We start from the raw sequence: 23163 nt of genomic DNA, 5'->3' as shown, positions 1-23163 counted from the left end.
CACATTGTTGTGGCAGCTGACCATATGATCACCATGTATAAAAATAATTCTGTCCCTCTCCTTCTAATACTCATTTCCTTTTGCTTATTATATTGGATAAGAAAATGTTCCATTGTAGATGTGATAGGGAATATTTTTGTTGTGTTTTTGATTATAATGGGACAATGCTATCTAAACTACAGTCTTGTGTCACATAATAACATTTCAGTCAACAATGGACTGCATATATGATGTTGGTCCCATAAGATTATAATGGAGCTGACCGGGCACGATGGCTCACGCCTGTAATCCCAGCACTTCAGAAGGCTGAGGCGGGAGGGTCACTTGAGGTCAGGAGTTTAAGACCAGCCTGGCCAACATAGTGAAACCCCATCTCTACTAAAATACAAAAATTAGCCGGGTGTGGTGGTCATGCGTGCCTGTAATCCCAGCTATTTGGGAGACTGAGGCAGGAGAATCGCTTGAATCCAGGAGGTGGAGGTTGCAATGAGACAAGATTGTGCCACTGCACTCCAGCCTGGGTGATAGAGCAAGACTCCGTCTCAAAAAAAAAAAAAAAAATTATAATGGAGCTGAAAAATTCCTATGGCCTAGTGACATCATAGCTGTTGTAACGTTTTAGCACATGGGTTCCTTACATGTTTGTGGTCATGCTGGTGTAAACAAATTTATTGTGCTGTCAGTAGGTTTGTTTACACCAGCATCAGCACTTATAAAATTAAGTACGTGTAGTTATCTATAGTACATAATACTTGATAATAAATGACTGTGTTACTGGTTTATATACTTACTATACTGTACTTTTATTATTTTAGCAGATAGTCCTTCTACTTATTTTTTTAAAGTTAACTGTAAAACAGCCTCAGGCAGATCCTTCAGGAGGTATTCCAGAAGAAGGCATTGTTATCACAGGAGATAACAGCTCCATGTATGTTATTGCCCCTGAAGACCTTCTAGTGGGACGAGATGTGGAGGTACAAAACAGTGATATTGATGATCCTGTCCCAGGCTAGAGTACAGTGGTGTGATCTCAGCTCACTGCAACCTCTATCTCCTGGGCTTAAGCCATCTTCCCGCCTCAGCCTCCTGAGTAGCTGGCACTACAGGTGTGAGCCACCATGCCCAGCTAGTTTTTGTGTTTTTTGTAGAGACAGGGTTTTGTCATGTGGCCCCAGCTGGTCTCGAACTCCTGAGCTCAAGCAATCCTCTCACCTCAGCCTTCCAAAGTGCTGGGATTTCAGGCATGAGCCAGCATGTCTGGACCTTAGTTTATTTATTTTTTATTTTTTGGTAAAGACAGAGTCTCGCTATGCTGCCCAGGCTGGTATTGAATTCCTGGTTTCAAGTGATCCTCTGGCCTCAGCCCCCAGAGTAGCTAGAAATACAGGCATGTACTACCACACCCAACTAATTTTAAAATCAGTTAAAATTAAAATTTTGTAGAGATGGAGTCTCACGATGCTGTCCAGGTTGACCAGTTTTTCTACTATATTTTTACAGTACTTTTTAATGTTTAGATACATAAATACTTACCACTGTGTTACAGTTGTCTACAGTATTCAGTACAGTAACATGCTGTACAGATTTGTAGCTGAGGAGAAATAGGCTATAGCGTATAGCCTAGATGTGTAGTAGGCTCTGTCATCTAGGTATGTGTAAGTATGCTCTATTATGTTCACACAATGAAGAAATTGCCTAACAATGCAATTTTCAGAATGTACCCCCATTGTTAAGTGATGCATGACTGTATTGAATGTTATCCAGGCAAACAAATACTCTTCTACTTTGCTGGTTTGGATGTAAAGTGGTTACAACCCTTTTTAGAACAGTTTGGTGATTATGTATCTTAAGGCCTTATAAACATACAGGCTTTTCAGCTCTAACCCTTATTGAACCCTTATTCTGTGTCACATACTGGGAACACAGAAATGAATATTAAGCAGTGTTTACTTCATTTCTACCCTTAAAAAGATTATACTTCAGTAAGGAAGATGGTGAAGAAAAACAGTTATATTAAATAAGATAAATGCTGTATAAGAGAAACACAGGGGGCCTGTGGGAACACAGTGGAAGGGCCTCTATTTTAAGCAATTGTATTCCTGTGGGTTCTTCCTTTTATTCCTGGGAACTGATGCTATGTTCTGTTTCTACAGGCTGTGCTGTCCTCCAGACCCTGCTAAGAAGCTCTTAGGCGAGCCCTTTGTCCTACAGCAAGCTGTCCCTGTGGATTTGTTCCCCCACACCCCACACTGTGAGCTGGTGCTCCTCTTCACTCGATAAGCAGCCTCCTAGAAGACTGCAGGCTATTTGTTAAGGCTGAAGTTTCAGAAACTTTCAGGTTTGGCATATTGCTACATTGCAGACCCCGGGAGCATTACAGTGGAAACCAACCTTTGGTTTGTGAATAGGAAGAATGTAGTAGGCCTCTGGTCTGAGGCAGACTTTTTTTTTTTTTTTTTGAGATGGAGTCTCATTCTTGCCCAGGCTGAGTGTTGTGGCATGATCTTGGCTCACTGCAACCTCCGCCTCCCGGGTTCAAGTGATTCTCGTGCCTCAGCTTCCCCAGTAGCTAGGATTACAGGTGCGTGCCACCACGCCTGGCTAATTTTTGTATTTTTAGTAGAGACGGGGTTTTACCATGTTGGCCAGGCTGGTCCCAAACTCCTGACCTCAAGTGATCCACCCGCCTTGGCCTCCCAAAGTACTGGGATTATAAGCGTGAGCCACCGCACCCTCTCAAGGCAGACTTAACCTTAGTTTTCAGATTCCCTTTCAATCATGCCCGTTTGCTTGGGTTTGACCACCCCCCACTCCTGGTTCTGTACTGTTTCTTCCTATTGCTGTCAGCCTTGGTTTTAGTTTATAGTCTTGTCTCCTCCATTTGATTCTGCTTATGGTGTGGACAAATGACCTTTTTTTTAGCAGCTGGTAATAATTTTACATTGACTGGAGCCTGTGCATTTGCTCAGAGATGCTACAATTTTTAGATATTTCTAAGACTTCTGGATTCATGAGGTAGTTAAGGATTAAAACCAGACACAATCGAAGTTTTTTAAAGGAGAGTAAGCCATGAAGTGAATACCGGGTGACTGATCATTAGATGAGATTAATTCTTTCGGGTTTTCTTGGTTTTAAGACATCTCGAATGCCCCTTGAAAATGTAGTTATCACTGGTGGTGGGCACCTGTAATCCCAGCTATTTGGGAGGCTGAGGCAGGATAATTGCTTGAACCTGGGAGGTGGGGGTTGCAGTGAGCCGAAATCACACCACTGCACTCCAGCCTGGGTGACAGAGCAAGACACCATCTCAAAAAAAAGAAAAGAAAATGTAGTTGTCCCTAGGAGCAATAGCACCAATTAACTCTCACCAATGGAGGAAGAATTGGTTATTGGAGAGACCCTAAGGGAAAGGAGATTTTCAAAGAGACTGAATACCTATAACTGTGCTGTGTAGTGTGGAGGCAAAAGCTCCAAAATCTAATATAGCATAATAAACTGGATATTGAAAACTGACTATATTTAACATTCTCTAGTCCATGATTTCATCAACTCTGGAATTGTTCTTAGGTACTTGCCCAACAATTTAGATTATGTTTTGATAATCTAAAGGCCTAAGGATGTGTAACTTAGTAAGCGTTGTCTGATTCACAAAGTGATATCTGGTTAACTGGTATTTTTAATTCTTCTCAATCAAACATTCTAGAGAAGCCTCCTTCTTAGAAAAATATGGCTGTTAAACTTACTATATAATGTTTTCTATTCTTTTTTTAGATGGTGGGTCAGGTATAGCCAGAAGAGGAGACACAGGAGAGGCTCAGGAAAACAAAGTCTATTATGCTCACAGGTCCTAGAGACAGGAGACATATTATGCCACATAGGGCTACATGGGAAATACACCAGAGTAGGCAGGAGGCAGAAGACAGAAGAGGGGAAGGTTTAGGCCACTGCTGTTACTTGAGTTTCCTTGGGAAAGGCAATGCAGGGCAGAGTGAACAGTTTAGGATTGGCTACTTTGAATAAGGTATAGGGGTGCTCCCTAGTTGTCTGGTACCTGGCCATGGGGTGATTAGGACACTGGAATGTTGTCTCTTGAGGTGTCCGTGCCAGATAGAGGCAATATAGCTCTGAATTGGTTAGTTTGTATATCAAAGAACTCTTCCAGCTGAACCCTTGCTATCTCTAAGAATTATCTAGCCCAAGGAGGAGCAGCCAGAAAGATTTATTTTATTTTTATTTTTTGAGATGGAGCCTCACTCTGTCACACAGGATGGAGTGCAGTGGCGTGATCTCAGCTCACTGCAACCTCCGCCTCCCAGTTCAAGCGATTCCCCTGCCTCAGCCTCCTGAGTAGCTGGGATTACAGGTGCCCGCCGCCATGCCCAGCTAATTTTTGTATTTTTAGTAGAGACGGGGTTTCACCATGTTGGTCAGACTGGTCTCGAACTCTTGACCTCAGGTGATCCACCTGCCTCGGCCTCCCAAAGTGTTGGTTTATGGTAGTCGCATAAATTTTTTCATTTCCTTATTTTTTAATTTTATGCAATGAGTTATATTATTTTTATAACTGAAATTTTCAAAAAAGCATTTTTTCCCATTTATTCCCTGTATCAGCAAATGGCAATACCATCTCTATCAATCACTTAAGCCAGAAAACAGAGTTCCTTTTCATTCCTGTATCCAACTACCTATAAGGTAACTTCCTCTTGGATATCTTCTAGATTCTTCAAACTCGATAATCTAATGTCGAATGCTTTCCATCTTTCCCCTAAACATGTTCTTCCTCCTCTATTCTCAGTCTTTATGAATATAACAATTTACTCAGTCACCCAAGCCAGAGCCTGGGAATGACTTCTGAGTCCTTCTCCTGTACTATTGGACCCATCCAATTTTTCACAAAGTCGCCATCCCTGCAGGCTTCCATCATCTCTCTCCAGATTATTGCTGCAATAGTCATCTTCCCAACTGTTGCTGCTTGTATTCACTCTTGCCCCAGTTCATTCTAGCACCATGGCACACACCTGAAATACCAGCTACTGTGGAGGCTGAGGCTGGAGGATTTCTTGAACCCAGGAGTTCAAGACCAGCCTGGACAATATAGCAAGATCCTATCTCTTAAGAAAAAATGCAAATCTCATGTTTCTCCATTACTTAAAATCTGTCATTGGCTTCCTGTTGCTTTTATTTTATTTAGTTAGTTATTTTGAGACAGGGTCTCAGTCTGTCACCCAGGCTAGAGTGCAGTGGTGCAATCTCAGCTCACTGCAACCTCCGCCTCCAGGGTTCAAGCAATTCTTGTGCCCCAGCCTCCCAAGTAGCTGGGATAACAGATGCGTGCCATCATGCCTGGGTCTTTTTTTTTTTTTTTTTGTATTTTTAGTAGAGACAGGGTTTCACCTTGTTGACCAGGCTGGTCTCGAACTGCTGACCTCAAATGATCCACCCGCCTCGGCCTCCCAAAATGCTGGGATTACAGGCGTGAGCCACTGCACCCAGCCAACTTCCTATTGCTTTTAAAATAAAGTCCAACATTATTGATGAAGCTCAAAGGCCACTTCATAATCCGAAGAACTCCATTTCTCTAGATATATTGGATTCCTTTCCCTGAAAAGTAGAAAGTTCTTTCATTCTGGTCCTTTTCACATTCTATTTCCTCAGCTTGGAGTATTCTTTTCCCTAACTCTTCTGACTTAACTCTACTCACCTTTCTGTTTTTAACTTAAATATTCCTCCCTGAAGGAATATTTAATGAATAAATATAGGATTGGCTATGGAAAATCAACTTCCTCATAATTTTGTTACTTGTTTATGGTTATACCCTCAGAGATATTGCGGGTTTGGTTCCAGATTGCCACAACATAGTGAATATCTCAATAAAGCAAGTAACATGAATTTTATGGTTTCCCAGTGCATATAAACATTGCTTATACTATAGTCTATTAAGTGTACAATATCATTACATCTAAAAAACCAGTGTATGTACCTCAATTAAAATGTACTTTATTGCTTTAAAAATGCTAAAAATCATCTAAGTCTTCAGTGAGTCATATTTTTGTTGTTGTTGTTAATACAGGGTCTTGCTTTGTTACCCAGGCTGTAGTGCAGTAGCACTATCATGGCTCACTGCCACCTTGAACTCCTGGGCTCAAGGGATCCTCCTATCTCAGCCTCCCAAGTAGCTGGGACTACACGTGTTTGCCACCATGCCTGTCTATTTTTAAATTTTTCTATAGTGATGAGATCTCACCATCTTGCTCCGGCTGGTCTGAAACTCTTGGGCTCAAGCAATCCTCCCAGCCTGGCCTCCCAAAGTGCTGGGATTACAGGCATGAGCCACCGCGCCCGGCCAACTCTTCATCTTTAGATGAAGATACCTCATCTATCTGTATAAGGTATACAGATACGTGTATACCTTATACATCTATCTTCTAAGCATAAGGACATTTTTCTACATAACCATAATATTATGAGTTCAACTAAGAAAATTAGCAGTACCTCACTAATCTTCACTAATGTCATCTAATGTAGTCCAGTGCTTCTTGAGGTGTGGTCTGGAGACTGCCTGATGTTTCACAGGGAGATAAGGAGTTTATACCAAAGTATATATCATAGTACCACATTCTTTTTCTTTTTCTTTTTTTTTTTTTTTTGAGATGGAGTCTTACTCTGTCACCCAGGCTGGAGTGCAGCAGCACAATCTCAGCTCACTGCAACCTCCGCCTCCTGGGTTCAAGTCGTTTCTCCTGCCTCAGCCTCCTGAGAAGCTGGGATTACAGGTGCGTGCTATCACACCGGGCTGATTTTTGTATTTTTAGTAGAGATGGGGTTTCACCATGTTGGCCAGGCTGGTCTTGAACTCCTGACCTCAGGTGATCCACCCACCTCGGCCTCCTAAAGTGCTGGGATTACAGGCGTGAGCCACTGCACCTGGCCTGCATTCTTTTTCTTTTTCTTTCCTTTTCCTTTTCCTTTTCCTTTTCCTTTCCTTTTCCTTTTCCTTTTTCCTTTTCCTTTTTCCTTTTTCCTTTCCTTTCCTTTCCTTTCCTTTCCTTTCCTTTCCTTCCTTTCTTTCTTCTTTTTCTTTTTCTTTTTTTCTTTTTCTTTTCTTTCTTTTTTTTTTTTGAGTGAGAGTCTTGCTCTGTCACCCAGGCTGGAGTGCAGTGGTGCAATCTCGGTTCACTGCAACCTCTACCTCCTGGGCTCAAGAAATTCTCATGCCTCAGCCTCCCATGTAGCTGGGATTATAGGCATGCGCCATCATGCCTGGCTGATTTTTTTTTGTATTTTTAGTAGAGATGGGGTTTCACTATGTTGGCCAGGCTGGTCTTAAACTACTGACCTAAAGTTATCTGCCTGTCTCGGCCTCCCAAAGTGCCAGAGTATCACATTCTTTATCAAAAAAGTCTTAAAAAAAAAAAAAAAAAATAAGGCACCTGAATTAAACAGTGTATTGACTTAGTGACATTGTTCATTTACATCTGTGGTCTGGCAAGGTACAACTGCTTTACATTCAATTGCCCCAACTGTCCCCAAAATGTTTTTTATGGCCAATTCACATGTTACATTTGGTGGTTGTGTCTGTGTCTCTTTAGTATCTTTCTTTTTTTTGGGAGATGGTCTTGCTCTGTCATAGCCCAGGCTGGAGTGCAGTGGCACAATCTCAGCTCACTGCAACCTCTACCTCCTGAGTTCAAGTGATTCTCCTGCCTCAGCCTTCCAAGTAGCTGGGATTACAGGTATGTGCCACCACACCTGGCTAATTTTTGTATTTTTAGTAGAGATGGGGTTTCACCATGTTGGCTAGGCTGGTCTTGAACTCGTGACCTCAAGTGATGCACCTACCTCGGCCTCCCAGAGTACTGGGATTACAGGCATGAGCCTCCATGTCTGGCCTCTTTAGTCTCTCTCAATGTAGAATGATCTCCTCACTTTTTTTTTTTTTTTACCCAAGGCACTGACTTTTTAGAGACCAGGTCTGTTCCACATTATGTGTTTGTCTGATTTTAAGGTGACCAACTGTCCTGGTTTGTCTAGGACTCTCCTAGGTCGAACACTGATCTTACATCCTGAGAAACTCCTCAGTCCTGGATAAACCAGGATGTTTTGTTTACTTGTGTTCATGTTTAACTTTTTCTTGACCTAAATTTCTTGTAAACTTGAAGTTAGGTCTAGTGGCTTGATTAGACTCACATTAAAACATTTTTGATGGCCGGGCATGGTGGCTCACGTCTGTAATCCCAGCACTTTGGGAGGCTGTGGCAGGTGGATCACCTGAGATCAGGAGTTTGAGATCAGCCTGACCAACATGGAGAAACCCCATCTCTACTAAAAATACAAAATTAGCTGGGCGTGGTAGCACATGCCTGTAATCCCAGCTATTCGGGAGGCTGAGGCAGGAGAATCACTTGAACCCGGGAGGCGGAGGTTGTGCCATTGCACTGTAGCCTGGGCAACAAGAGCGAAACTCTGTCTCAAAAAAACAAAGAAACAAAAACACATTTTTGACAAGAATACTTAAGTGATCTGTGGGCAGTGGCTCAGGTGGAGGCAGGGGGATCACTTAGGCTCAGGAGTTCAAGACCATCCTCAGCCTTGGTAACATAGAGAACCAAATCTTGAGAACCAAAATATGTTTTTTTCTGTGTGAAAGGGTTTTATATCAGTTTTTAAAGTTTTTCTTTTCTTTTTTTTTTTTTTTTTTCAGAAACAGTGTCATGAAGGAAAGTTTTAAAATCTTTTTCTCCAACCTAGGCAATATGGCAAAACCCTATCTCCACAAAGAAACAAAAAAAAATTAGCCAGGCACAGTGGTGCACACATGTAGTTCCAGCTACTTTTGGAGGTTGAGGCAGGAGGATTGCTTGAGCCTGGGAGTTGGAGGCTGCAGTGAGCCATGGTTTTACCACTGTACTCCAGCCTGCATGACAGAGCAAGACCCTGTCTCAAAGAAATCCAAAATTTAACAGCTAGCTGGACGTGCTGGTGCATGTCTGTAGCCCCAGGTATTTAGGAGGCTGAGGTGGGAGGATTGCTTGAGCCCAGGAGGTTGAGGCTGCAGTGAACCATGATGGTGCCACTGCACTCCAGCCTGGGTGACACAGCAAGATCCTGTCTCAACAACAACAACAACAACAACAAAAAAAAAGCCCAAAAACTTAAAGTGTTGGTATGTACGTCATGTTGCATCCCATTAGGAGGTACATTATTTCAGTTGCTCACTTGTAGTAAAGGTGATGGTTAAGTTGATGGCCCTCAGAACTCTCCATGTAATTTTCTTCTTTGTAATTAATAAGAAATCTGTGGGAGTTGGCCGGGTGCAGTGGCTCACGCCTGTAATCCCAGCACTCTGGGAGGCTGAGGCAGGTGGATCACCTGATGTCAGAAGTTCAAGACCAGCCTGGCCAACATGGTGAAACCTCATCTCTACTAAAAATACAGAAATTAGCTGGGTGTGGTGGTGCACGCCTGTAATCCCAGCTACTCGGGAGGCTGAGGCAGGAGAATCGCTTGAACCCAGGAGGTGGCAGTTGCAGTGAGCTGAGATTGAGATTGTGCTATTGCACTCCAGCCTGGGCAACAAAAGCGAAACTCCATTTCAAAAAAAAAAAAAAAGCTACTGGATGTCACTCTAATGCCATGTGACTATCCTGTTTCCCAACAACCTCTTCCCTAAAGATTTTAGCATCCATTGATTATTGTTTCCTGACTCAGTCATTTAATATTTTTTAATTTTTTAATTTATTTTGGTCAGATGCGGTAGCTCACACCTGTGTAATCCCAGCACTTTGGGAGGCTGAAGCGGGAGGATTTCTTGAGTATAGGAGTTTGAGAACAGCCCGGGGAACATGGTGAGACCAGGTCTCTATCAAAAAAAAAAAAAAAAGAAAACTTGGCATGGTGGCATACACTTGTATTTTTAGCTACGTGGGGGTCTGAGGTAGGAGATTAGCTTGAGCCTGAGAGGTAGAGGCTGCAGTAAGCCATGATCAGATCGTGTCACTGCACTCCAGCCTGGGTGGCAGAGCAAGACCCTGTCTCAACAACATAATTACTTTCTCTTTATTTTATTTTATTTTTGTGTACCCACTGATGGCAAATTAATAGTTTAATTGGGGATTGAAAAGCCATGATTTCCTAATTCTGTCAATCAATCTGTGTTTATTAACTGTCACTTTTTTTTTTTTTTTTTTTTTTTTTTTTTGGAGACGGAGTTTTGCTCTTATTGCCCAGGCTGGAGTGCAATGGCACGATCTCGGCTCACTGCAACCTCTGCCTCTCAGGTTCAAGCAATTCTCCTGCCTCAGCCTCCCAAGTAGCTGAGATTACATGCACCTGCCACCAGGCCCAGCTAATTTTGTATTTTTAGTAGAGACGGGATTTCACCATGTTGGCCATGCTGGTGTTGAACTCCTGACCACAGGTTATCCACCTACCTCGGCCTCCCAAATTTCTGGGATTACAGGCGTGAGCCACCGCACCCAGCCAGCTGTCACTCTTTTATAAAAATGAGCTTTTCCCTATCTCAAGGGTATGAACTAGAGTTCCTCCAAAAAAGCCAGGTAAAGACCTAAGTCTTTCCCCTTTAATACCAATTTGTAGAGCAAGAAATTAGTATAATAATTGCTTCCTAATAATTACTATGGTGACTATATGGTAAATGCACCTGATAGCAATAACTGAAGCATATCCTGAGAATGGCCCTGTATGGCAGATGCACTTGAATGCGATAGGGAGTTTCCAGCTAGGGAACCCAGAGATCCATTTCTTATCTGTGAGGAACATCTGAGGTCCTGGCCTGTCCCATGAAATGCAGGCCATATGAGGAATTGAGGCCCTTTGTTTTGGTTTAAATGAGGGTTGCCAGGTGCAGGTTGTTAGGGGGAGGGTTAAGTGAAAATGCTATATAAACCCCATGCTTTTGCACATGGTTGCAGTTCCGTCCAGCCCATCACCACTGGACTCTTCCCTGAATGTAAGTCCCCAGTTAAAACAAAAACAAACAAACAAAAAAGCACCATGTCTTGTTTGCTGTCTCTGGATCTGTTCTTCGGCCTCTTGAACCCGGTTCTGTCCAAATTGGAGTTGACAGTGGTCCGGCACAATAGTGGCAAAGTTGTTTTCCCCCACTTTTTTTTTTTTTTTTTTAACATCACTTGATTCAGTGATTTTCTTATTTGAATTCCGTGTTTTAAGTTCAGTTCAATTATCTTCCTTTTAATGCTCAAATTTTCTACAGTTTGGCCAGTGGGAGTCCCTTCAGCTGGCTCTCATGTCACTTAACATGCCTCCATTAGTATTTGAGCACTTCCTTAGATTCTGGCACAAGATTCCCAGGGTCACTTTACATTTTCCTTGCCCCAGTCCTGGAACCAGCCATTTCCAATGAGCCCTGGTTCCTTTCAGTGTAGAATGGTGTTTAGAAACCAAGATCTGGGCTGGGTACAGTGACTCACACCTGTAATCCCAGCACTTTGGGAGGCTGAGGTGGGAGGACGGCTTGCATTCAGGAGTTTGAGACCAGCCTGGGCAACATAGTGAGACCTCCATCTCTACAAAAAAAAAATTCCGGGCATGGTGGTGTGTGCCTGTAGTCCCAGCTACTCAGGAGGCTGAGGCGGGAGGATTACTTGGGCCTGGGAGGTTGGGGCTCCAGTAAGCCACGATTGTACCACTGCACTCCATCCTAGGTAACAGTGTGTGGCCCAGTCTCAAAAATATACAAAAAATATTGATGACTGGGCCCCAGAGATTCCAATTTAATTGGTTTGGGGAGGGTCTTAGTCATAAGTCTTTTAAAAATTACTGTCCACCCTGCCCGGTGATTCTAGTATGCAGTCAAGGTTGTGAACCAGTAGTCGAGTTTTACCTGTCTAAGTGTGATCCCTGGACCAGCAGCTTTGGCATCACCTGGAAACTTGTTAGAAATGCACACATTTGGGCTCTCCACCAACTGAATCAGAAACGCTGGGGCTAGGGCAATCTAATTTAATATGTCTTTCAGGTGATTCTAGTGTGCATTCAAGTTTAGGAACGACTGACTCAGAGCAACTATTCTCAGCCTTGGTTGCATATTACCTGGAGACCTTCAAAAACAAGTTCCTGGGTGTCATCCCTTCACATTCTGATTTAATTCATTTTGGGAGTAGCCCTAGCATTGTTATTTTAAAAGCTCTCCAGATGACTCGTGTGTCGCCAAGGATGAAAATCACTTTGAATTTTTGGTCTCTAAGTCCAGTGTTTGGTGTGATGAGTAAAAGTGCACACCAGGTTGCAGATAAAATGTAACTACAGTAGTCGGGTAATACATAGGCCAGATAGTTTGTCTTTCTGCTTGCTACTCTTCTAGACCTACCCAGCTGTTCTGAGCACTGGTTTGCAGTCCTTTGCAAAGGCTTTTATTTCTTTAAAGCACTCCTTTCTCATTCCTTCTGCCATTATTTTGGGGGGTATGGTAGAAAGTAGGGCTTAGGTATCATCAGTTACTAGTAATCCTAGCGAAAGATTATAATTCCTAGCCTAAGTTAATAAAATTAACTCTCAGGCTGGGTGCGGTGGCTCACGCCTATAATCCCAGCACTTTGGGAGGCCAAGGCAGGTGGATCACCTGAGGTCAGAAGTTCCAGACCAGCCTGGCCAACATGGTGAAACCCCATCTCTACTAAAAATACAAAAAATTAGCTGGGCACGGTGGTGGGCACCTGTAATCCCAGCTACTCAGGAGGCTGATGCAGGAGAATCACTTGAACCCAGGAGGTGGAGGTTGCAGTGAGCCGAGATCGTGCTATTGCACTCTAGCCTGGGCAACAAGAGCGAAACTTCGTCTTAAAAAAAAAAAAAATTAACTCTCATACATGTGAGAGAAAAGTGAGCTCATTTTAATATTAAAGTAGGACAGTTATCCTCAGTCTGCTTCCCACTGCCCTTCTAGAATGGGCTTCTTTCCATTAGGCTCATCTTAGAGTTGCTGAACCAATGAGTGCAAATTTTGTCATTGCCCTTTCAGATTTGGAGTTTCACCTACTATGGTGGTTTCCAGCCTTGGCTGCACATCATTGGAATCACCTGAGGGAGCTTTTTAAAACACTTCCTAGTTCCTGGGGTTTGATCCTCCAGAGATTCTGATTTAATTGGTCTGGGGTGTGGCCGAAGTATCTGAATTTTTAAAAGATCCCCAAGGTGATTCTAATTTGCAGTCAATCAGGGTTATGATCCTCTGATTAGGGCTGTGGTTCCCAAACTTGTATGTGTATTAAAATCTCCCAGGGATCTTTCCAAACTTCCAAGTGCGGACCATGCCCAGACCAACTGAATCATCACAATTGCTGGAGGTGGGACATACGCGTTGGTAATCGTAAAATTTCCCCGGTGATTCCCATATGCAGCCAGCATTGAGAAGCACAGTATGATGGTATTAGATAATGCCCTTTGATTGTTTTTGGGCTGGAAGGGAGAAAATGATTGTCATTTGTTGAGATGTAAGTCTCCCAACCCTTTATCTTCACAATCATATTGGAAATTTATAGCTTACAGGGGAATCATTGTCACTTTCCTAAGGAATATATTTCAAAATGGCATGCCCATGAAGTGCAGTCATGAAGCTCCCTTAGTACTTGCCAATTAATGTAAGTGCAAAAGGACAATTGAAATGAAATACAGCTATTATGTCTGACACTTAAAAATTTTCCATCAGATGATTCTATTTCATTAATACATGTATTTCCACATTATGTTTCTCATTGTCTCTCTTCAAAGGAGACTAAGCAGGGTGGCAGTGCCCACATGTGACCCAGAGCCACACAATGAAGGAACATGTAAATATCCTCATGTCCATTTGTAACTGTTAGGGACATTCATGATACATGGAGGGGAGAGGCCTTTGCTCTGAGGACCTACAAAAGGAATTGAAGTATTTCAGGATATTGGTATTTACCATTTGCCTTTACTGATTACCTTTATACATAACCAAGCCAAGGAATATCAAAGAAGAGAAGGCTATACTAAGCTGTTTAGTAGTCTGTCTCCTCCAACTAGACTGTAAGGTTTAAGAGGACAGGTGCTATATCTTGGTCACTGTTGTATATGTAACACCTAGCACAGTGTCTGAAATATGGCAGGTGCTTACATAGGCGATATAGCATACTGGCCAAGCAGAGCAGTTTTGGAGTCAGGCTGACCTGGCCTGAATCCTGACTCTATCACTTACATGCTCTGTGATCTAGAACAAGTTACTTGACCTCTCAAACGCTCTTTTTACACCCCTCTCCGTGTAAAATAAGGATAATAATAGCACTTATCTCATGGATATTGCTGTGACCAATTTAGTGAAACAGTCTATGTATATATAAAACACTTTGCAAATTGCTTGGCACATAGCATGTGTGAAATGGGTGTCATTCTTTTTTCTTTTCTTTTTGAGATGGAATCTCGCTCTGTCACCCAGGCTGGAGTGCGGTGGCACCATCTCGGCTCACTGCAACCTCCGCCTCCTGGGTTCAAGCGATTCTCCTGCCTTAGCCTCCCGAGTAGCTGGGATTACAGGCATGTGCCACCACACCCGGCTAATTTTGTAATGGGTGTCATTCTTAATCATCCAATTATTTGTTGACAAATACATGGATGTCATGGCCTGCTTTCCCTTCCCATTACTGAGATTAACTGGCAAAAATAATTTGTTTCCTGTAAGTTTTCTTTCTTTTCTTTTCTTTTCTTTTTTTTTTTTGAGATGGAATCTCACTCTGTCACCCAGGCTAGAGTGCAGTTGCATGATCTGGCTCACTGCAATCTCTGCCTCCCGGGTTCAAGAGATTCTCCTGCCTCAGCCTCCTCAGTAGCTGGGATTACAGGCATGCACCACCACGCCCGGCTAATTTTTGTATTTTTAGTAGAGATGGGGTTTCACCATGTTGGCTGACTGATCTCAAACTCCTGACCTCAAGTGATCCCCCCCGCTTCAGCTTCCCAAAGTGCTGGGACTACAGGTGTGAGCCACTGCACCAAGCCAATTTTCTGTGTTTTCAATAATTAATTTTAGGCAAATCAAACCAAACACGTTGCAGAGTCCCTTCCCTGTTGGTGTGGGTGTTTCTCAGCATTTATGTTTTAGTCAAATATTACAGCTTCTAGTGAAAAGTTTATATACGATTTGAAGAAAAACGAAGCATAGAAAGCAGACTAGGAAGGCTATCTCTCATTTTGTCACCTTCATAATGTTGGTTGCTAAAAATAACCTACTTGTCAAATCGTTTTGTACTACTGTGAGAAGTGCTAATGTAAGACATATTTTCTGAAAATAACTGTGATGAGGTGTCATGGATTAAGGACTTTGGTACAGAAGTGATGGAGTTCCCTTCTGGGTGGGGTGGCTCAGGATCATAAATTGTTTGGAACACCTAGTAGCTTGCCCTTTCAGCTCCTTAAGAGGAAACCTGTTTGTAGGATTTTTTTTTTTTTAAACTAATCAATCTATAAATGTTGTATGGGATCCTGAATTAAATCTTGAACAACAACAAAAAGAACATTAGTGAAAAAAACTGAAGTCTAAATAAAGTCTATTGTCTAGTAACTAGTATGATGCTAATGTTAATGTTAGTGTGATAGTTTTGATCAGTGTACCGGAAGATGAGATGCTACCATTAGGGGAAGCTGGGTGAAGGGTGTACATGAACTTTCTGAACTATAGTTATAACTCGTGAGTAAATCTAAAATTATTTCAAAATGCAAAGTTAAAAGAAACTAACTATAGTCTTTGGAAAACTAAATATACTAATTGAGAGCTAATTCTAGAAAAACCAGGTCTGGGCAGGTATTAAGACTACATCTCGAGGGAGAGAATTTTACTCATTCAGATACCCAGATATGTGCTAGATGTTTGACTGACTGTAAGTACCACCCCTGCCAAGGTGACAAGAGGGGTAGCGTGTAACAATTCTTTTACAAATATGGAACTTCTAGAAGCCTATCAAAAAAAAAAAAAAATCTAGTTCCTTTCTTTCCATATAAGCAAGGCTAGTTCAAAACACAGTGGCCCGACTAAAAGAGGTTCAAATATAAGTTATTTTTTGGTTTTTTGTTTGTTTGTTTTTTGAGTAGCATCTCACTCTGTTGCCCAGGCTGGGTGCAGCGTTGTGATTATAGCTCACTGCAGCCTCAGCCTCCTGGGCTCAAGTGACCCTTTTGTTTCAGCCTCCTGAGTAGCCGGGACTACAGGCACGTGTCAATATGCCTGGCTAATTTTTGATTTTTAGTAGAGATGAGGTCTCACTATGTTGCCCAGGCTGGAAAAGTAAATTTTCTTAATCTCCCATCTTAGACTTATTTGGTCGGCTTGGAGTTAGGAAGGAATTTCTCACTGTAGTGCCAAACCTGAAATGGTAATTGTGTTTGAGCGAGTTCCCTGAACATAAGGGGGCGAGGGGAGGAAGAGGAACAATCCAGGCCATTTTTGTTGATACATAATAGTTGCACATATTTTTTTGGATACATATGATGTTTCAATATATGCATACAATGTGTAATGATCAGATCAGGGTAACTGAGATATTTGTTGCCTCAAATATTTTTTCTTTGTTGGGAATGTTTAAACTCTTCTAGCTGTTTTTAAATATACAATAAGTTATTGTTAACTGTAGTCACCCTACTGTGCTATTGGACATTAGAACTTATTCCTTCTATTATAACTGTTTGTTTGTATTGATTAACCAACCTCTCTTTCTCCGCTCTCCCCTCCACCCTTCCCAGCCTCTGGTATTTATCATTTTATTCTCTACCTCTGTGAGATAACTTTGTTAGCGCCCACATGTGAGAGAGAACATATGATATTTGTCTTTGTGTGTCTGGCTTATTTCATTTAACATAATGGCCTCTAGTTCCATCCACATTGCTCCAAATGACAGGGCACCAGCCCCCTTAGTATTCAGTTCTCCTTTAGTCCCTGAACCACATTATCAGTGGAGCTAACTCCTGTGTTAGCTAGAAGGCAGGTGTCTTTGTAACCTAGTGTAATCAGCATGACAATTTTCTTTAAAAAAATGTATATTAAGAATGTGTTGGAGTAGGGGCTATGGAATGTAAAAGAACTGTAGAACTCTTCATTATTTTAAGATCTTTAGAGAAGTGCTCTTATATGTATGCTTTACATAGTTAGGATCAGCATGTGTATCTGCTCTTTCCTATTCTGCTGTTTTCACTTAACATTATTTCACATTCTGGTTTCCACCCGCACAGTGCACGTAATTGCCATCTTTAATGACTGTGTAACATTCCATTGTATTGAATAGCATGCCAGTTGTTAGGACTGGGCTTATTTTTCTGAGCAGATCTAAAGGCCTGCTGTCTCATAGCACCAGAGGTCTATTTTAGTGCCTGGATGTGGCGACTAGCATGAGCGTGGGATCGCGTGGGATTCCTGAGTCATCAGTGCACAGCACAGCCTGAGTGCTTTGTTAACATTGCTTTCCCATCACCCAACAGCAGAGCCACCTCAGCTCCCTGGACCGGAGCCTGGCACTTACTGGGCACAGGGGTGGAAGTACATTCCTCCTGAGCTGATATTATCTATGTGCCAATAGCAGAAAGCATCTGCCACCTTCTCCTGCCTCAGATAATAATGCCACCTTGTTTCCCCTAGAGTTTGACATGAGAAAAAAGGCAAGGGGAGTGGGAGAATGTTTTATTACAGCTGAAGGAATAAGGCACAGATCCGGGGTGCCATGGCTATAGTTCTTTTAGTTGCAGCTATGAAAATACAGTGTGATGAGGGGATGGTTTCAGTCTTAGAAAGTTGGGTGACAGTTCTCATTCTCTGTACTCCTTCGTGTCAGAAATTTAAGGTTTGGTCCTCCAATAAAGGGTTTACAGGGTTGAGTAAAAAAGCAGCGAGTCCAGGCTTGACCCGTAACTCAGCCATGGCCATCTTATGGTTAAGAATACTAGTTGGCAGGATTCTCCTGAGAAGAGTGATCTTGTGTTAAGTGCACTTATTACATCTTGCCAGTAGCAACTGCTTTGAAAATGAGTGATTTGAAGACATTATTGAGAGGGAAGAGCGATATTCAAAACACAGCTGGGGCTGGGCACGGTGGCTCACACCTGTAATCTCAATACTTTGGGATGCCAGGGTCGGAGGATTGCTTAAGCCCAGGAGTTCGAGGTTGCAGCGAGCTATGATTGTGGCACTGCGCTACAGTCTGGGTGACAGAGCAAGACCCTGCCACTAAAACAAAAATAAAAACACAACTGGTATGGCCCAAACACCCAACACTTGAATCTCTGGGGGATTTATAACTAATTTAGCTACTACTGGTTTCCATACTCCAACCCTGAATTACCACTGTTCTTTCTTAACCTTTGCTGCATGCTAACTATATGACCCATTTCCTACAGAGGTCATAGATTGCTTAACAACCCTGCTGACAGAGCGCTACTGGCAGGTAGACAACACATGAATGGCGAGTGAGGACTGGAGTGCAGGAGTTGAAAACCATTCAGAGCAGAAGGACCTGTCTACTTATCCATAGTGAATTCTCTAGTCAGAAAGCCCAGGTCTGTCCCTGAAAGATAAGATAGAAACATACCCAGAGCCGTATGAGTGAGTGATAGGCCGGGGTCATTCATAAGCTGCAAGTGCCTCTGATGGTAGCTACATTCTAAACGTCCTGGAGAGCGACCAATACATTGACAACTAAAGAAAAAAAAACCCACTCATAGGTGGGAATTGAATGAGATCACTTGGACATAGAAAGGGGAACATCACACACTGGGGCCTATTGTGGGGAGGGAGGAGCAGGTAGGGATAGCATTAGGAGATATACCTAATGTAAATGACGAGTTAATGGGTGCAGCACACCAACATGGCACATGTATACATATGTAACAAACCTGCACGTTGTACACATGTACCCTAGAACTTAAAGTATAATAAAAAATAAATAAAAAATAAGAAAAAGAAATTACATCAAAATGTTAACATTTTACAAAGCTTGGTAATGGCTGTGTTATTGCATTATAACTCCCTGTATGCATTTCATTTTGCTTAATTAAAAAAAAAAAAACAACGAAAGAAATAAATTGAATTCAGTCTGAGCCATTGAGAGGGAGAGGAAGAAATGGGAGGGGATGTTAGTTTACTCATCCATAAAACAAAGAGGAAAAGATCACCTTTTTTATATGTTGAACATTGAGAAGTCTATTTCTGTGACATCTATTCTCCTAAAACTTTTAGTCAGGCAACCCAGAAGACTTGAACCTTCATAAACCAAATGCCAGCTCTAAAATGCAGCCTTACTTGAACTGACAGGTCAAAACAATATAATAATTCATCCTGACAAAAATGAAAAATTATTTTCCATTAGCCCATTTTGCTGAAAGGCTAATAACAATATATTTCCTTATAAACTTATTCCATTTCAATTTTAAAAATGGAATTTTGTATCTATTTTAGTTTTTATTATCTTCTACTACCTTCCATTATTGTCCTTTTTTTAATTACGAAAGAGCTTATCTGTATAAACTATCTTTTTTCTGTGACGAGTTAAGAGACAGCAATAAACTTATACAATTTTTAAAAAGCAGCATTTAATATTTTAGATACTGAGAGCAATTCATTTATAACCATTTTAAGGGGAAAAAAAAAAGCCAAATGTGCTCCTAAGACTCCTATGAGTAAATGTATTATATTAGTCCATTTTCATACTGCTATGAAGAAATACCCAACACTGGGTAACTTATAAAGAAAAAGAGGTTTAGGGCCTGGTGCGGTGGCTCACACCTGTAATCCCAGCACTTTGGGAGGCCGAGGCAGGTGGATCACCTGAGGTCAGGAGTTCAAGACCAGCCTGGCCAACATGGTGAAACCATGTCTCTACTAAAAATACAAAAATTAGCCAGGTGTAGTGGCACACACTTGTAGTCCCAGCTACTTGGGAGGCTGAGGCAGGAGAATCACTTGAACCCGGGAGGCAGAGGTTGCAGTGAGCTGTGATCGTGCCACTGTACTCCAGCCTGGGTGACAGAACGAGACTCCATCTCAAAAAAAAAAAAAAAAAAAAAAAAAAAAGAGGTTTAATGGACTCATAGTTCCACATGTCTGGGGAGGCCTCACAATCATGGCAGAAGGTGAAGGAGGAGCAAAGGCACATCTTACATGACTGCAGGCAAGAGAGTGTGTGCTGCGGAACTGCCCTTTATAAAACCATCAGATCTTTTGAGACTTATTTACTATCATGAGAACAGCACGGGAAAAACCCACCCCATGATTCAATTACCTCCCACCAGGTCCCTCCCACGACATGAGGATTATGGGAGCTACGATTCAGGATAAGATTTGGATGGGAACACAGTCAAATCATATCATGTATATTCGTGATACATCATTTGAAAGAGTAAAATATGATGGTGTAACAGAAAAAAGCAAAAACAAAAACAAAACCCCAAGGCAACCACTTGCCTTTAAGAAAATTTGCCCTCCAGGTTCAAGAGAGTATCCATTTCTTGGTTCCTGGGCTGCCCCACTGAGAAAGAGATTTGTAAAACCTCTTTGGCAGATTTAGGATTCTCAAAGACAAAAATATGGAAGGCATTGGTTGTAATTACCCTAGATTCTCTATGCACTTTGTACTTGAGAGTCTAAGACATCTTTCTTTGGGCTGTTCTCTACAGAAAAGTGGATACCTATCCCAGAAGGGGGACTATAGCTTTCTAATGATCTCACTGAGCTCCTTCCCTAAATCAACATAAGGCCGGGCGCGGTGGCTCACGCCTGTAATCCCAGCACTTTGGGAGGCCCAGACGAGCGGATCACGAGGTCAGGAGATCGAGACCATTCTGGCTAACATGGTGAAACGCCATCTCTACTAAAAATACAAAAAATTAGTCGGGCACAGTGGCGGGCGCCTGTAGTCCCAGCTACTCGGGAGGCTGAGGCAGGAGAATGGCGTGAACCTGGGAGGCGGAGCTTGCAGTGAGCTGAGATTGCGCCACTGCACTCCAGCCTGGGCGATGGAGCGAGACTCCGTCTCTAAATCAATCAATCAATCAATCAACATAATAGTAGCTAACATTTAATATCCTACTTAGGATGTGCCAGGCACTATTCTAAACATTTTTGTATGTATCATCCCTTTTAAACTTTACAGCAGGCCTTTGAGGTAGGCACTGTTATTCATGCCTTCACTGGGGGAAATTGCCTGGTCACTCAGCTTGATAAGGGGTTTGGAAAGTATATTAACAGCCTGTAGCAACACAATTAAGATTCACTCAAAAAGAGATTTTTTTTTTTTCTTAAATGATTAAGGGTACACTGATTGTATTGGGAGGAGGTTATTTAAATAACTTTTTGTGATTGATAGATTCTATGTAGGAAAATTTGGTTGACACCCAGGAACACCTACATTGCACAAAAGGAAGTGTGCCAATATACTGAAATTCAGTTGTGTTAGATGTTGTTCAACTTAGATTCTTCACCTAGCTCACCTTCATAGGGTATAATCCCATCCCTTTTTCCCATCCACTTCCCCTTCTCTGTTGACTGAGAAAGTATGCCTGCCTCATAAACACACGTTAGAAAGAGAAATGTGCATGATCCAATTTTCTTACAGTTTGTTGAATCGTAGTCTCCTGCCTGATACAACTCTTATTCAGTAGAGATATTTGTTGCATCCCTAGGTGAGAATGATCGTCAGCAGAATTCTCCATCGATATTTATCAGGCAAATTGGAGGAAGGTAGATGGGCTGAGAGGCCAAAGAAGACCCAGGGAGGATGCAGTATTTTTGAACAGAGTAAGGCACTGGCTTGGGCACATGAGATCTGGATTTTGAGGAGCAGCTCTGCCAGCCATCAGCTGTACCATCTTGGGCAAGCCACTTAACCTCTCTGTACCTCAAGTTCCTCATTTTTATAACAACAGAGGTTGGACCAGAGGCTCTGTAAGGTTCCTTTCAGCTTCATAATTCTAAGGTGTGCCTCAGTCAGAATTCTATCAAAGACCTGTAAGGTGCTTGGGATGGTTCCCTTGAAGATAAGAGCAAATGATGCAGCCATCTACAGTGTCAGACCTTCCAGATAGGGTTGTAAGGGGATCCTTCTGTACAAAGTTTCCATCCCTGAGAAGCAGTTATGAGTTAGTTCATTTATACCTCTTGGTGAGATGGTATAGGGTAGACAGCTAAGAGCAAGGGTTGTGGAGTAGGACCTTAGTTTGAAAACCATTTCTGCCACCTCCTGTCCCAAGGTCCCCAGGGAAAAATTATTTAACCTCTCTGAACATCATCTTCTGCCTCTGTAAGATGGTGGTGGTAGAATCAACTTCAGAGGCTTTGGAAGATGAAAGGCAGTTATATATATAAAGCACTTAGCCCAGCAACTGGCAAAATGGAAGTGCTGGATCAACAATGTGTGCTACCACTATTGGTGTGCTTATTGATATTAACATAATTCTCCTGACACGGGCATGGATATACTTCAGCATTTTTTCTTTTTTTCTTTTTTTTTTTTCAGACAGAATCTTACTCTGTTGCCCAGGCTGGAGTGCAGTGGCGCGATCTCAGCTCACTGCAACCTCCATCTCTGGGGTTCAAGTGATTCTCTGGCCCCAGCTTCCCGAGTAGCTGGTATTACAGGCTTGTGCCACCATGCCTGGCTAATTTTTGTATTTTTAGTAAAGGTGGGATTTCACCATATTGGCCAGGCTAGTCTTGAACTCCTGACCTCAAGTGATCCACCTGCCTCGGCCTTCCAAGGTGCTAGACATGAGCCACCACACCCGGCCAGCATTTTTTCTTAGATAAAGCTTTCTCTTTCTTTCTGGCTTTAAGTAGCTCTAGAGTCAGAAAGATCGGGATTGAATTCTCTGCCCTGCTTTTTATTTTCCTCAACCCCAAATTTTCAAATTCAATTTAATTTCTAAATTGATATATAATAGATGTACACATTTCATGGGTACATATGATAATTTAATACATATAATTTATGAAGATCAAGTCAGTGTAATTGGGATATCCATCACCTTTAATATTTGTCTTTATGCTAGAACATTTGAGTTACTCTCTTCTAGCTATTTTGAAATATACAATAGATGATTATAAACTATAATCACCCTACCAATCTGTCAAACTGTTTCTATGTATCCATTAATCAACCTCTCTTCATCTCCCGCCCCATCCCCCACCAC

General features: G+C 42.1%; 1 protein-coding gene across 14 annotated transcripts in view; it reads left to right on the top strand.

Moving 5' to 3' along the window:
* The window catches only part of LOC116268528 (tRNA (uracil(54)-C(5))-methyltransferase homolog), an 81632-nt gene that overhangs the window by 36947 nt on the left and 21522 nt on the right, over nt 1-23163 (top strand). For 12 of the 14 annotated variants that reach the window (XM_031661681.1, XM_031661680.1, XM_031661686.1 and 9 more), the window contains one exon: nt 2154-3518. In XM_031661681.1, coding sequence (XP_031517541.1) covers nt 2154-2280 — 127 coding nt within the window. In that variant the 3' untranslated portion in view covers nt 2281-3518. Of the gene's footprint in view, nt 1-2153; nt 3519-23163 lie in introns of those variants that run through there. The other 2 variants (XR_004181399.1, XR_004181400.1) reach the window with 1 other exon arrangement.

The sequence above is a fragment of the Papio anubis genome, unplaced genomic scaffold (genome assembly GCF_008728515.1).
Source record: "Papio anubis isolate 15944 unplaced genomic scaffold, Panubis1.0 scaffold226, whole genome shotgun sequence".
Lineage (NCBI taxonomy): Eukaryota > Metazoa > Chordata > Mammalia > Primates > Cercopithecidae > Papio > Papio anubis.
Note: the sequence above shows the minus strand (reverse complement) of the source record. Positions and strands in the feature narration are given on the sequence as shown.